The sequence below is a fragment of the Hesperophylax consimilis genome, chromosome 27, assembly GCF_061612785.1.
Source record: "Hesperophylax consimilis isolate HC1 chromosome 27, BYU_Hcon_1.0, whole genome shotgun sequence".
NCBI classification, from domain to species: domain Eukaryota; kingdom Metazoa; phylum Arthropoda; class Insecta; order Trichoptera; family Limnephilidae; genus Hesperophylax; species Hesperophylax consimilis.
Window position 1 is genome coordinate 12016964 of NC_142862.1, and position 15925 is coordinate 12032888.

The 15925-nt window shown below is 36.1% G+C and overlaps 1 protein-coding gene across 6 annotated transcripts in view; it reads left to right on the plus strand.

Annotated features, from left to right (window-relative positions):
* The window catches only part of Asator (tau-tubulin kinase asator), a 111879-nt gene that overhangs the window by 68775 nt on the left and 27179 nt on the right, over positions 1-15925 (plus strand). For 2 of the 6 annotated variants that reach the window (XM_089648156.1, XM_089648159.1), the window contains exons 4-16: positions 256-367; positions 1672-1798; positions 2116-2266; positions 2699-2840; positions 3379-3451; positions 3581-3710; positions 4029-4168; positions 5213-5332; positions 6186-6281; positions 8144-8260; positions 10425-10502; positions 14488-14628; positions 15046-15123. In XM_089648156.1, the coding sequence (XP_089504282.1) occupies positions 256-367; positions 1672-1798; positions 2116-2266; positions 2699-2840; positions 3379-3451; positions 3581-3710; positions 4029-4168; positions 5213-5332; positions 6186-6281; positions 8144-8260; positions 10425-10502; positions 14488-14628; positions 15046-15123 (1505 nt within the window). The remainder of the gene's footprint in view (positions 1-255; positions 368-1671; positions 1799-2115; positions 2267-2698; positions 2841-3378; positions 3452-3580; positions 3711-4028; positions 4169-5212; positions 5333-6185; positions 6282-8143; positions 8261-10424; positions 10503-14487; positions 14629-15045; positions 15124-15925) is intronic. The other 4 variants (XM_089648160.1, XM_089648163.1, XM_089648161.1 and 1 more) reach the window with 3 other exon arrangements.

Below are 15925 nucleotides of genomic sequence, written 5' to 3' on the forward strand. Positions count from 1 at the left end.
TGCACACATTGAACCCCAGATTCCTACCCACCCCTCAAATCCTTTTCCCCGAACGTCCTCTCCTTTCTTTCCCTAAAAAGACCCTCCACACAGCATCTCCAAAGATGACATATGCTCTAAGTAAATTTTTTTTTCATCAGGGTCTCCTGTGTGGAACTAATGTAAAAATAATAATAATTCGGCATGCCATAGATAGTGGCTCCCGGCAGTAGGGACTGTTGTGCAGTTTTAACATAAAATGTTTGTTTGTTCCAGAGGACAGTGGTGTATCGAGCCATGCGGGTGCGCGCCCCCCGGCTGATGGAGTCCCTCCGGCTGGGGGGGGCGCCCGGAGCCCCCCGCCCACGCAGCCCTACCCACTCTTGAGGTGACTACCCGACCCCCTTCATTTCATATTCCACCAGACCTTAACAATCACTACCTACCTCAATTTTTGACCCTTGTATCAAATCTTATGTCATTAATTATTAACTCAATAGTCATTCTTATAAAACTGACGAAAAATAACACAAACTATAGTAAATGTGTTGAATTGTACTATTATAATAATGAATTGGTAATTATAATAGAAATTATGAACAAAAACATGATTTGAATCACACATCACAAATCAAAACTGCCATTTTGCCAAAATGCAATATTGTCAGTTCTTTTGCAGCGCAGTTAAAGACGTTTTTTATTAGTAATTATTTGAAATATAAATTGTACAGTCTTTATACAATGTTATCAAAAACGCCGTTTAACGGTTAGGAAGTGTTGTCTTATTAGTGAGGCTGTCAGCATTTAAGTATTATTTTTTCACTGCGGTTGGAATTCAACCAATTTAAATCCAGAAACTGTTACTTTCACATTCTGTAAAGTTTTCAAAATTATTGATTATTTGACGGTAGAGCGCTATCTCTCTTTAAATATTATTATTTTCAAATTGGTATTTTAAGTTGGATATATTGTAAATTATAGAACCGGCATAAGAAGTTTCAATTGTCGCCGCACTAATTTCAAAAGGTATGGTATATTAAATTAATTGTTTACTTAAATTGCATAATTTATCCCCGTTCAAGCCAATGTTTCGGATGTCCTATTTGATGAAACCAATCAACAGGTTTTCAAACATCCCATTTGATGAAACCTACGGGGTTTGAATAATCCTGTTTGATAGAACCATGGTGTATCAAAAGGGTTTCAAAATTCCCATTCGAACCGTAGAACCAACAGGTTTTCAAACATCCCATTTGATGAAACCTACGGGGTTTGAATAACTCGTTTGGTAGATCCATGCTATCAATATAGTTTAGATTTCCATTTGATGAAGCCTTGGAATCAACAGGGTTTGAAACATCCCATTCAATGAAACTTTAGAATTAACAGGGTTTCATATATCTCATTTGATAAAATCGTGGAATCAAATACCCTATAATATTTGATGGAATACCGAAGTCCAGCAGGGTTTCTAACATCTCATTTATGAAATTGAGAACTCAAAACAGTTTCTTTTGATGAAGTTGTGAACTCAGTTTTAAATGATGATATTGTCAACAGAGGTATTTGATGAAATTGTGAACTCATGAGAGTTTCATATTGTCATCAGAACACAATTTCAAACATGTAATTAATTATTTTTCTGTGATGTAATATCTTACAGTGTGGTAATGTTAATTATGTTATGTGCAGGTCTCGTACTGCCCCCGCCTTGGGCCAGCGCCGCCAGGAGAGTACCGACTCCCTCCGCCAGCCCAACATCACCATGACGTCCGAGGATCTGTTGCAGCCAGGGCACGTCGTCAAGGAGAGATGGAAGGTGCGTGCTAAAATTTGTCTATTATGCTAATAATTATAGATTAATGATTTGTATAGTGCCGTTTTTGTGAAAAAATTATTTCTAGGGCACTTTACAAATATTTTTTCCGATGCTCCATATTATTACTATTTATCCATAATCTATTATAACAACTTGTACAATGCATTTGATCAGTGAATGTTAACCCCAATGAATCTTACCACCCAGATAGATCTACGTCTACCCTTTATCCACAGCCAGAATTGTTGCCTTGTCGCGAAATGTTTTTCTTTTTTGCCATGCGTGATAATGTAAACGTTTCTATTGTCGCTCTCCAGGTGGTGAGGAAGATAGGTGGCGGCGGATTCGGAGAGATCTACGAGGGCCTGGACCTCCTGACCACAGAGCAGGTGGCCCTCAAGGTAGAGTCCGCCCGCCAGCCCAAGCAGGTCCTGAAGATGGAAGTTGCCGTGCTGAAGAAATTACAAGGTTAACACCATTATATTTATTTATTCGTATGTATTGTTTTCAAAGGTTGACTCCAGTTCTGTTAGATTTAAAGATAATAGGGACATTTTGCATGAAAAGATAATAGAGACATTTCGCATGTGTGCCGATTGTCGCTAAGCTATGATCAAACTGCACTGGCAAACAAATCGGCAGAGCCAATGAATGCTATGCATTTGGTGTGAATGTAGAAACGTGGGCGTGTATGCGACTTTCAGTAGTATGGGTGAACGATGTTGGTGACACTTTTGTGCGCCTGTCTCCCTGGTTTCTATTATCCTCTGTGCCGGTACTCCTATACCAGAGATTTGTATTAATTTTTTGTGATGTGTCTTTAGTCATTTTGTATTTTTATCTCTTCATCGTTACTTCTTTTTAATCATCATTTTCAAATCTTATGTATTTGTTGTCCAGGAAAAGAGCACGCTTGCCGCTTCATAGGCTGCGGCCGAAACGACCGCTTCAACTACGTAGTGATGCAGCTGCAGGGCAAGAACCTGGCCGAGCTGCGCCGCGCCCAGCCCCGTGGTGCCTTCTCGCTCAGCACAACTCTGCGGTGAGACCTCTCACTTATTCTCCAACCCAACCATTCAATCACCGACTGTGCATACACACACGGCCCATTTGATAGATTTAGGTTGGAATGCTCCATGTTCTAACCTTATTCAATGAACGATGCTCTGAAGAACTTGCGTCTGGAAACATTCCAAGCCTGGGTCTAACACTTGTACACTGTTGACATTCTGTCAAACGAGAGGGTCATAAATTATTATAAGAAATAATTATTTGTCTGAAATTCCCTTACAAATTGAAAAAATCTCATAAAAATGAATATGTTTGTGTTATGCTTAAAAACCTTGTCTTATAAACATTAGTTTATCATTAAAAATAATCAAAGAGAGGGTCGTTTTTACGACTCATTCTCAGTTTGGCTTTGGAATGATATGCCGGCCTCTGCGTTTCTTCCTTTCTAAAACATGGGTCTCTTCAAGACCCAGGTTCAATCCTTTCTTTCCCCAAAAACAATGTACTCCTCTGCAAAGTTAATGTTAAAAAAATATTTTGTAATACAATAATCATTTTTGTGTTTTCAGGCTGGGCTTACAAATATTAAGGGCAATAGAATCTATTCACGAAGCTGGCTTTCTCCATAGAGACATTAAACCTGTAAGTTATCATTATAATCTATTTGTAGAACTTGAAGCAACTCAAATTTTAATCTTGAGCAAAAATTTATTATATATTCAATGGTTACAGTTTCCCTGCAGCAAACATTAATTATTTTGTCGGTTTCAGAGCAACTTTAGCATTGGCCGTTTGCCGTCCACGATGCGGCGAGTGTACATGCTGGACTTTGGGTTGGCGCGACAATACCGCGACGGCACGGGGCAGGTACGCCCGCCCAGGGCAGCGGCCGGCTTCAGAGGTGCGTTAAACTACACAATAACAATGACAATGGTAGGAAGATGCTCTCAATATTGCCCTGGTGAAAGACCACCATTCACCATCAAAACGTTGCTTGAAATTGCTTTAGCAACCAGATAGTACCAGATTTGTGTAGCCAGGTCCTTGCAAATCTCTCTCCTCATCTTCTCCCCCTTCACACTACCTTCAACCCCTCACTACTCACTTACCCACAGACCCACTGGTTCTAGATGATTGGTAAGCAGTTGGGACTCTTACAAAATACTTTTTTTATTCTTGGAAAAGTCAGAAATATAAAATGATATTGTTTGTTCCGCAGGAACGGTGCGCTACGCATCTGTCAACGCGCACAGGAACAAGGAGATGGGTCGCCACGACGACTTGTGGTCACTCTTCTACATGCTGGCCGAGTTTGTTAACGGACAGTTGCCATGGAGAAAAATTAAAGATAAGGAACAGGTAAATAACAATCTTGCAATATTATTTGATCAATCAATTATTATTATCCTCGGAATTGTACGACCTTTTAATAGGGCAATCTCAGTATTCTTTACAAATATAATAGAAACAAGAGAGATGGGCCATGAACCTTATTATTATGAAATTATGCATACTAAAGTGTTTTCAACATCATTCACCCAAACTCCCGTAAATCACATCTATGCACTATGTTCCCTTCCTTCATTTCTATTGAAACACCAAACGCATCACTTGCATTATAATAATGATTTATTGTCTTCTTTTCATTTGTAACATACAGAGATAATGATATCCTCACTGGGATCTCCCGTGCTGAGGATGTCATTTACATATTATAATTTAATTATAAGAAATTAATATTACAACAAATATTAAGCTCCAACTTGGTCGTAAATGGCAAATATCTCCCTTGTTTCTATTGTCTATGCTTCTTTTACATTGTAACTTGTGATAAGAATAGGTTTAGATAATAATTTGAGAGAATGATGAAGTAATTAATATGTTTTATGAAAATGTCACTCATTTTTCCATATTCTGCAATTTGAATTATTTTGAAATCAGTGCTTCATTTGGATGTCCATGCTAACTGGGTGAGCCTGAAAGGTTTTGGATTTTCCCAGAACTTTAGGATCAACCCAAAGAAAGGCCGGGAAGTTATTTTTGTAAGACCCATGAAACTTAACCGTCTGTTTTTGAAGTTTCTTTATTTTCCTGTCTATGGTAGAGTTTCTAAATACACAGCGTCTTTTCGCATTTTACATTTGACATTGATTGTAATTCTGTCTTTATATACATGTGTGTGTTTTGTCTTTCCACGAGGTGCAGGACATTTAACATTGTTCAGTTAGATTTGACTGTAAGTCTCTTACGAATCGGGCATTGGATCTTTGTAAATATGTGACTGTCATAAATTGTCAAGAAACTCATCGATAGTGCCAACATTCGATTTTCCATGGTAGATTCCCACTGCTTTGTGCTGAAAGTTTTTTAAGAAGCAATTCATTTTTTAAATTTTTATTTCAGGTGGGACAAATGAAAGAGAAATATGACCACAGATTGCTGTTGAAGCACTTGCCATCCGACCTCAGACAGTTTCTAGACCACATCAAAGTTCTCAAATACTTTGACAAGCCTGACTATGCTGTAAGTACTTTATGTTATAAAACCTTCTGTTATCTTTCTTAACCCTTGGAATGTTAGTTCCAACTTCAGTTAGGTAAAAAAGGCATTCTACACGCCGTGCGCTTGCTAACTGTGATTTCGCAACAACTCATTTGTGTTTTGGAAAATGATGTTTTTGTAAATTGTAGAGATGGTTGATACCTGAAATGGGTTGTCATTGGTGTTCCACTTTCCGGAACCGGTTCTTTATCTAGTTACTTTTGGAACCGGTACCTTAAAACGAAGAAAAAAAACACGGCGGGAGAGAGGGTGGCTGGAGAAATTCTGAGAAACATGAAACCTGTTCCTCAAAAAATATATAATATATTTAAAAATATTGTCCCCCTTTTACAATTTTTTCATTTTTGATAAATATTTCAAAAATAACCTGTTCCTTAGAAAAATAATATTGACGGTTGATAGCAAAGGAACCGGTTCCTTATAACCGGGACAGGAATATCGACCATCTCTAGTAAATTGTTCCATCTTATCAGATAATGTGCTTATGTATTTATCAAAATTGTATGTTACAACTGCTTTTCCCAGAATACTAAATAAGTTAAATAGAGAAATGCATATATGTTATAAGTGTCTTTCTAAATAAAATAAAAATCGTTTGAGGTTTTCCTGTAAACACATGAAGGTAACTTTGAAAATCGAAAATAGGTTTTGCTTTCCTGACTTATGCCAAACTTGGTGCAATGCAAAACCCCTCTTCTGATTGGTTATTTTGTTAACAAGCGGTTATGGTTCAATTAAATATCCTTCTTAAGAATTTGTATCTACCTGAAAATAAGCTCAAGAACCTCGATATTTACGAATTAGTTGTTTTCAGATGCTGATTGCCATGTTTGAGAGGTCAATGAAGAGGAGGGGAGTGTCGGAGTCAGATCCTTACGACTGGGAGAAAGTGCCTGATGGCATCGTCAAGGTAAGACTTCAGGATATCGTAGCCTTCATTTTCTCTTACTATGCTTGCAGGTTTCTTTTCAAACTTACTATCTTCAGATGACAGAACAACTCTAAACTCTTCCAACTTCTTACAATCTTTTTTCTATAAGTCTGTCTTGATAAAAGGTGATGTTGTTCCCTGTTAGGTACTTTTTCTGTTTGATTTGGTCATGTTCGTTTTTATCTGTCCCGCATTCAAAGAAGTCCCGTGCACCGGGATATATTCCCCGGCCTAATCAAAGATCGTCCCGTGCACCGGGGAATATTCCCTGGCCTAATCTAAATTCCCCTGTGTCGGGAATTTATTTATTTTATTAAGTAAGTTATTCTGAATGAGGTTGTTTTTATTGAGATGAAAATGTATTATATTTAAAGAGTTAATAACGTCAATAAAATTAGTTTCTTGATATCTTAAAAAATAACGAAGTTATGAGCTTTCAAAATGAACTTGGCTAAAAAGTATTCAATCGTGTCTCATAACATTGTCCGAGATACATTTTAGTACAATTTATAATTTGAATGGCAGTGCCGCAGCACTGCCACGTCAGTCAATTGTATGCACCCTGACATCACATGCTTATCGACCGGCCGCAAATATGAACATTTTGACGGCTTATATTTTCAGTACTATTCAATATTTTACAAGTTCTGTCCTCAGCATGCTCAAAGGTTATTGTTAGTGTTGTTTCTTGGAATGGATTTAGTTTTGTTTAGTGACCAGACCCAAATGGCCAGACACTTGCCAATCTTCCTTTTCTACTTCTCACAATGTACCCAATGGGGTTGTCATAGTAAATTCTCCCCTCTAATATTCTTCCCTATGTCCTATTTGAGTTTGGGACCCATCGTCTTTACCAGACATCTCCATGTGTCTCTACTTGCTCTCCCGCGCTACTTCAGCGGTCTCCGTCCACAGCATGCCCAATCTCTTCTCGCACAACGTCTGGAGTTGCGTCTTCCAGATTTTCCTGATACGGCCCACTGGATGTCTTCTGGAATCGCACTCAGTATTTTCTGTGGAAAGCTCCACCATCCGTGATGGTTTTAACATCGAGTCCCTGCCACCCTTCATAGAAAAGTTGCAATTGACCTCATCTTTATTGGATCATAAATACTTGGAGCAGGCGGATGAGTTTGTTTATTTGGGAAGTATGTTTACGAGATGTAGAAAGGCTGATAGAGATATTGAAAAACGGATGAATGCAGGAAATTCCATTATTGGAGAACTGAACGCAGTTGGCGTTAACAAAATTTTGTCCAAAGAAGCCAGGCTAGTAATCCAGAATGAAGTCCAGTGCTGGTACCTACCCTGACGTATGGCAGTGAGGTATGGGACTGGCAGAGGAAGGATGTAGAAAGTAGACTGAATGCTGTAGAATTGAGATCCCTGAGGCTTACACATGTAAAACCATGTGCGATCATGCGAGAAATGTGGAGATTTGCAAAGAATGCAGTAATATTATGCAAGGGACGCTTAGATGGTTTGAAAATGTAGAGCAAATGAAAGAAGAAAGGAGAATATATGACGGGAAACTTTTACTTAATTGTAGAAGAAGTCGCAGAAGATATAACACAAACAAGTGAACTAAATACTTGAGTTGGGCTACGTCAAGAATCAGAATAATGGAAGATGGTGTACGAGACGATGTATGAATCTCAATGAGGTAAGAAGTGTCTGCAAAAACCAAGTTGTTTGGCGGTTCGTCCTCTCCGTCTGGTTAGTTAGTTTCAAAACACATTTTCTATTTGCCTATTCTTCTTGTATGCTTTGCTTGTTTCCCGGCTCTGTCATCCCTTTCCTTCATGAGCGCGGAAAGAAACCAGCTAATTGTTTGAACCAAGGTCAACGCTTGCTTGCAGATCATTGGCGAGCCGGAGATGTCGAGGACCAAGTTGCCCACGCACGGCCAGCCCGACAACAATCAGGAGAACATTCAGCCGGCCGACAACCGAGATCACGTAAGTCACAAGTTGCTTTCAGTTCTTTAATCATCCTTTGATAGTTTTTTGAAATGATAAATAGATGATTTTGAAATTTAAAATGATTCACATTTATTTCTGGAGTTGATAGCTAATAATTATCTGATAAGTTATGTAAACCTTTTAGTGATGACGTTGGAATATTCTACTTGTTTTTAATGATTTTTCATCTCAATTTACATTATCTATTCATAACATTTTGTACTCCCGGTGAGTCAAAGTAAAGAAGCTAGCAAGATGGGCTATGTGAGTTTTACCAAATTTTACAGGGGAAGCAAAAAACTTCACAGTTTTTTTATACAAATCCATCAACAAACTACATTTGAATGATTATTGTACAATAACGGTTAAATCGGTCTCATATAGCCGAGATTTGGCCTAATTCTTTGATTTTTTTGGTGTAAAAAACGTTTTGCTGAAAACCGGCACATAGCCATTTCTGCAAGTGCAGCGACGATATTGTAAATTCAATAATTAATGAATGTGTACTTTCGTTAAAAAGCATCGGAATCAATATATTTCATAGTGTCATTTTGTTGTTTATAATAATACAAGAAGACAGTTTGTGTTTTCAATGTGAGTTGTGAGGATATTTATACAATCATTGAAGACAATATTATATATTCTCAAACGAAAATTTGAAACAGAAAAAGATACGGTCTCATCTAGGAATTGAATCCAGGACTTTAGCCTTACCGGGGGCTCTGCTCTACCACAGAGCTAATCCGACCCTATTTCTTTCAGTCATTTTTAACTTTTATTTTTATTGGCTGCTAACTTTATGTATGATCGCAAGATTCTTCCCGGTCTAAATGCAATCTAGATAGTGTCTTGGATAAATATATCCATCTAATATTGTCTTCAATGTTTAAATATTACAACTCATTGTTATAAAATTATGCAAACCGGTTTATTATTACTTGCTGTATTGATGTGAACAAAAAAAATTATGAATAAATTATTACAAAACATCTTAGATATAATCCAGATCAGTATTAAAGGCCTTTTGAAATGAAGAATTGTATTGGTTGGGTTAGTTTTATAAACACAAAGAATTTTATTCAGATAACTAACTATCTATCTACTCCATTTTAGACCCTAGAAAATGCACTTTCATATGAATCACGAACAGCGAAACCACCTTGAAAGGTCTGGCACAAATAAGTACTTCAGACAGTAGAATTTAAATTATATTTTAGTATTAGTCATCAAATTTGATGTATTGAGATCAATTATATGAATACTTTTAGAGCCTCATTTTAAATTACTTGTAGAATTTGATTCTTTTTGGCATACGATATCTGCATCAGGGATCTCTATCTTTTAACTCTAGTTACCAATATCGTTAACCTTTACCATCATCCCCAAAGATGACAGGCTTATGTGGAGATAAAAACTGAATATATTTCAACAGTTCTCCAGTATTAGAACTTTCACGAGGTTAATAGTTGTGGTATATCATGCGTTAAAAGACAGAGACTTTGCCCTTGTAATGAAATTTTCCCGATCATGCAAGATTTAATTGGAAATGCTTCATTCAAAATTTTGTATTTTTGTTATTCCATTATGTCTGATAGCTTCTGTAATGCTGGGCTCACACCTGATCTATTCTTTGATCTATAAATGGAATAGAATCCCAAAGTTGAATGGACTTCAACTCTCATTCAATAAATTGATCATTGATTCTTATAGAATAGTTCAGGTGAGAACGCACCATTAGTAGTCATTATTATCACAATCATTGGTGAATAAACCTTACAAAAGTGTATAAATAAATTTATAAAAACTGATGCTTGTAGTATAGTTGTAGTGTCGCAGAGAAGCAATACTCCTGCAACTGTAAATTCTTTGAGCCACGAATCTATAGACAGAAAGATAGATGAACGCGGAAGAAAACAAATCCTTGAATATAAAGTATTAAAAGTGACAGTTTCAGCAGTATTGAATTCCGGCGAAGATTTTATCTGTTAAAATGTACAAGTGTCGGAAGCGCCGAAATTTGTAGGGTTATTTTCCAGTTCTCGTGGAATACAAATTGGTTGAGGTATTGGTGTGGGTATTGTGGTGTTGGTGTGGGTATTGTGGTGTTGGGTGAATTGTGGTAAACATAGCCTCTTCACTGAAGGTAGAACTCTCTTTACAGGCGAGAAGGAGGATTGATACGGAGTTCACCACGGCTCTGGCGACGGAAACCGCCACAAACTTAGTACACAAAGAAAAGGTATGCGCCTTATGCTTATAAGTGTAATCCGCGCTTTCCGTGTCTGTTATATTATTATATAAAGAATATTCAAGTTTGAGAGTGTGAACACAAGAGTAATGATTCAAAATGACGATTTCCTTACGTATTGTCATTTATAAACAATATTCACATTTGACACAGAACCAACATGTCGACTATTGGATGTTGACTATGTATTTCAGATGTTACGTTTCCTGATAACACAACAGACTTTGTTGACTTATATGTTTGACATGAATATCGAATGCTTAGGACGGGTTGTTTCGGAGAATTTGAACAATTCATCAAATTTCAACGTTCATTTTCAAGTTCTGTGAAAGATTTTTTCAAGTTCTGTTTTTATTTCAGTTTTGTCAAGCAACTAGCCTACAATGATATAATAACAAAACTTGAATAGGACTTTCACAGAACCCGAAAATGAACTTTGAAATTTGATGAATTGTTCAAATTCTCCGTAACAACCCGTCCTTAGAGTTAAAATGTTGTATCTGCAAAACATGATTTGAAGTTATAGATAGAATAAAATCTAATTTCTTGTTAGATAATGATATAAATAGTATTAAATAAAAACGATGCTCAAGTATCAAGAATACTTTATTAAAGTTGGAAAATCTTTAGTTACTTTTGCCATTTTGTAATTACAACATTTTAAATTTAAGCCATTGAATATAATGTTATATTATGTAGATAATTTAAACAAGGGAAATAGGATGTGAACCATTGTTAGTATGAAACCGCGTTTTGCCAATTTCGCTCACCCACGGTGCTGCAAATCGCATCTATGGAGGACGGCACACTGCCTTTGTTTCGGCATGCTTCCATGCCACATCTCCTATTGTTTCTATTATCTATGACTATTTCAGGATGTTATGTTTCCTGACTACACAACAGACTTTGCTGACTAATATTATATAATGTTGGACTCGAGTATAATTATATATACATATATTATTAGCACCCATACACCAGCTTAATGCACACTTCTCTATACAGTAAAACTCGCACATAAGGTTTCTAGATAAGAGTTTTTCACTTTTAAGGCAATGAGATGCAAAATTAAGCAAAATCATATATTTTTGGTTTTTAAAGTCGATCACCTAGAAATATTGCAGATACTTTAACTAAATACTACAAGTAGAACTCATTTTGGCGAATCGTCATCATCGTGGCAAATACCCAGTTTTGTTGTAAAAAAGTGTTTTGTGTGATGTATGGTAATAAGTTGAATATTTAAGCGTTAGATGGCGCTAGTCATAAAGCTTACTCCAGAGTCCGACAGATGTCGCTAGAGTGTAGCAATTACCTGTGGGATGTTATTGACAGGCAACAAGCTTCTCAAACCAGAGAATTACCAACCCTCGGGTAATGAACAGTGTAGCTAAATCAAGACCTATTATTTATAACGTAAATAAACGCAATTATAAATAGAACCTTTTACTTTTTAACAAAGAGTTCCCAACCCTAATCTGCATAGTAAGACAGATATAACAGTTGTAAGGAACTATTATTATTTAATTCAGCTAGATTCCATTAGATTTTTATAAATAAAATTTGTTTGCCATCGCCCGTCTAGATTTCTTAAACGCCCCCTAATTTTCTTAGAGACTTCTACTGCCGCCCTGAAAGCCTCGAGCGCCCACAGGGGAGTTACCGCCCACTTTGAGAACGACTACTTTAGAGTGTCAAATCCCCTTATTTGCGAACTTTGCGGATTTGATTTTATTGCATAATGTGGCAAATGAAGTTCTGTAGATTATAATCAGAAAACATTTTAAAATTAATTTGTGCCTGAGCTTTATGAAATAAAATAAAACATTTCGAATTGCATCGTCTAAAGGAATTTTGTATTTCAAATTTTTCTAAGGTCCCGTGAAAACCTTATAAGAGAGAGTTTCACTGTAATATTTTGTATTTTTACAGCACCCGAACACCTAGCACTATGTACAATAATAACCAAACTACATGTATCTATCTATATAAATAAAAATGTTAATGTTTCAGATTGCTTTGAAATTTTGAAACAACGTTTCATTTGAATACGCTTGTGTTTGTGTATACTAATATTATATAGATGTCTCTTGTGACAGGTAAAAACATGTTTTTTTTTTAAAACAGCGCCATCTGTTCAATGTAAAAGCAAAATGCGCTATTGTTTCTCTAACTGCACAGACAGACTGAGCCACAGCAACGCTTGGCGGGGTACAGCTAGTAATTAATATAATTGAACTTTTCAAATAAATAGACACACAGACACCAATTATTATTGAAATTAGACATTTTTGGTTTATCCCTGTTAGGTGTGAAATAAGGTAATGTCTGTTGTACTTATTAATTTGTAATATTGTATAACCACTCGAGAGATAGCTATCCAAATTTAGGTAGATGATTTGTATGAATTAACCCCTCTTAATTTATTCACTTTTGGGAACAGCTCATATGGTCTGATAGAAATCGTTGTCTCCCTAAGATGATCTAAACGGTTTTAGAAAAAGAAAACACCATGCTTTATATTCAAATCTAGAAGTTAAGATCAATACCATCCAATTCCGGCCATAAAAAATCATTAATCATCTCTCGATAGCGCAATCCATTCACCGTAACTGTTGCTCCAGCCTCATTTTCGAAAAAGTAAGGTCCAATGACCCCGCCAGACCATAAACCGCACCAAACAGTCACACGTTGAGGATAGAGAGGCTTTTCAACAATAACTCTTGGGTTTTCTGAGCCCCAGATGCGACAATTTTGCTTGTTGACGAAGCCACCGAGGTGGAAATGGGCCTCATCACTCAAGATGATTTGCATTTGATTCACTCAAGTGAATTTTAATAATTTCAATGCGTTGTTGAAGCGTGTATTGTTCCACTTTTATTAATGGCGTAGTTTCTACTTGTCAAATGTCAAAAAATGACAGTTTCAAAGTAACATCTACCGAAATAGCGGGATATTCAAAATTACACCTCTTATTGGAAAACCCTTTAGAATGTATGATTTTTCATTAGCAGAATTATTCAATTTATTTGGATTTTATTGCAAAGTCGAAATACTTCGCAGAGGCCTGAAGGTTTTTTTTTTTTTATGTTTCTGGCTTTCACCCTTCAAGGGTGTTCTAGGCCATTATTTCAAATTATGGAGAGAGGGAATGTCAATTTATATGTCAGTTTTGTTTAAATTGGTCAATTTCACAATTATATGGAAGATTGGAGTCGAATTCAGACTTGGAAGAGATGAGATGTTGAATGGAGGGGAGTCTAGAATTTTTTCAATGAATATGATTTTTTTAAATAAATAGATGATTACCAATGATAAAAGAATACAAATAAAATTAAAGCTACACAATTATGAAAGTACTAGCACATCCCCATGAAAAATCATGGGATAGCCTGAATTCTTGACAGATTTGTTTCAATTTTTAAAATTACAATTTAAATAATTTTTTATTAAAAATATTATATTATAGGTAGGTCCTTTATTGCTTGTCTGAATTCTTCACACATTTAGTTCCGATTTTGAAAATGACACTTATATTCAAAGCAAATTTGAGTTCAGTGTGCGAGAATTACGCAGGACACACCAAAGTTAGTATTTTTGATGTTATTTAATAAAATACAAAAAAATTTCATTCAACCAACTACAGAGATAATGCGTATGGGTTTTTACACATTTTCAGCTATGGAATTTATTATTGCTGTGTCTCTCAGTTTGTATAAATGAATTGATGTTCACAATGTAACAATATTTTATTTAGCTATCATAAAGCTAATGATTTTCAAAAAAATGATTAACTGTATTAAATTAAATCATAGTAAAAAACCGCGTGCACAACACATGTCGCCAACATCGTTCACTTGTACTACTGCAAATCGCATATGCGGAATGTGGCACCCTGACGTTGTTCCTACCTGTACACCAAATGCATAACATGGTTCTAACCTAACTAATTCCACGTACATAATCTTTAATGCAGGTTTCCATAGAGAAGAACAATGCTACGGCCACCAACGCCACGAGCGTGACCAACCTGCGCGCCACCACCATGGCCACGGGGGCGCTCGAGGAGGGACATGCCTCCCGCTTGCCCTCCAGCCCTGGCAAGGGGGTCACACAGGTACACCTTTTTCTACCGCTACTTTTGTAATATATGCCGAATGACATTACAATACCCACAGTCAAAGTCAAATCGTGGCAAGTAAGAAACAATCTGATGTTTCCTGTAATGTTTCTTAATTCAAACCTTGTTCATGTATGATATAGAAATGACATTCAAAGAATATGGCCGTGTTTTGTATCTAAAAGTTGCATTGAATACTACATTCTGCATCACGAGTGTGACTCAGATGACTAGATAAGCTTACTCGCTTACCGTAAGATGAATACGGAATACTGTGTGAGACAACCTACTGCTAGTAGGTTGTCCTTATACTTAACCCCATTACCATCACCGTAAGAGCGCATGATTTCATTTTGAGTTTCAAGGATTGACATTTTTTCTTTATAACTTAGTTATGTTTTTATTGTTTTATAGGTTGGTACACCTGACAAGGGAGGAGATGAAAATGATGCAGTGGTGTTGCCGTCAAGGTCCAATGAAGAAAATGGCAAGGTAAGCACTAAAAGTTGATTTAATTTCATTCATATTTATAAATCTTTCTTACAATTACAATTTAAGTTTAAAAAAATACGGTAGGCACATTGCTGAATGTGTATCTTCACAAAGATTAAAAATCTGACTTGTTACTGATTTATGTATCTATTAGCTGTTTTTAACCTCTAGTGTTGCCACGAAAGCCACTTATTTTATGATATTTTGACCCTTAAAAAATGCTCCTAGCGTACTAAAATATATTTTATTCGCTTGGCAAGGAAATAATGTGTCTTCATTTTATTCTAGTTTGTCATTTCGTCTCTTGCATGTATGTTTATTTTATCTGAGAAAAATCATGTCGCAAATTTCAACGTCAAATGTCGTAATTTCGATTTTCAAAAGTCACAGTACTTTATTTATTTATAGGAAAAACTCGTAGGACTTATTTTTGTTGTGAAAATATAATAAAACTCAAGAATATTTTTGTACGTTTTCATTATATAATTTTTTTTATAACGTTAGAACATTTCTCTGAATATAAGTAGCTATCCTGGAGAAACTAAATAAGATAGATTTATAAAAAAAAATTATAAATGTTTTAATAACACATCTATCTGTTAATACGGTTCAATTTACGAAAACATCAATTTGCAAAAAAGTTTTTACGAAAATAGTGTTAGCTGACTTACGGCGTAATTTACCCCTGGATTTCAAAGGGTTCAGGGCTTTATGTAATAAATATTGTCTACAACTGATAAGTTTGTGAATGCCGCACAAGAATCCCATTTTTCCGGTGCCAGTGGTACTATGGCATCCCCAA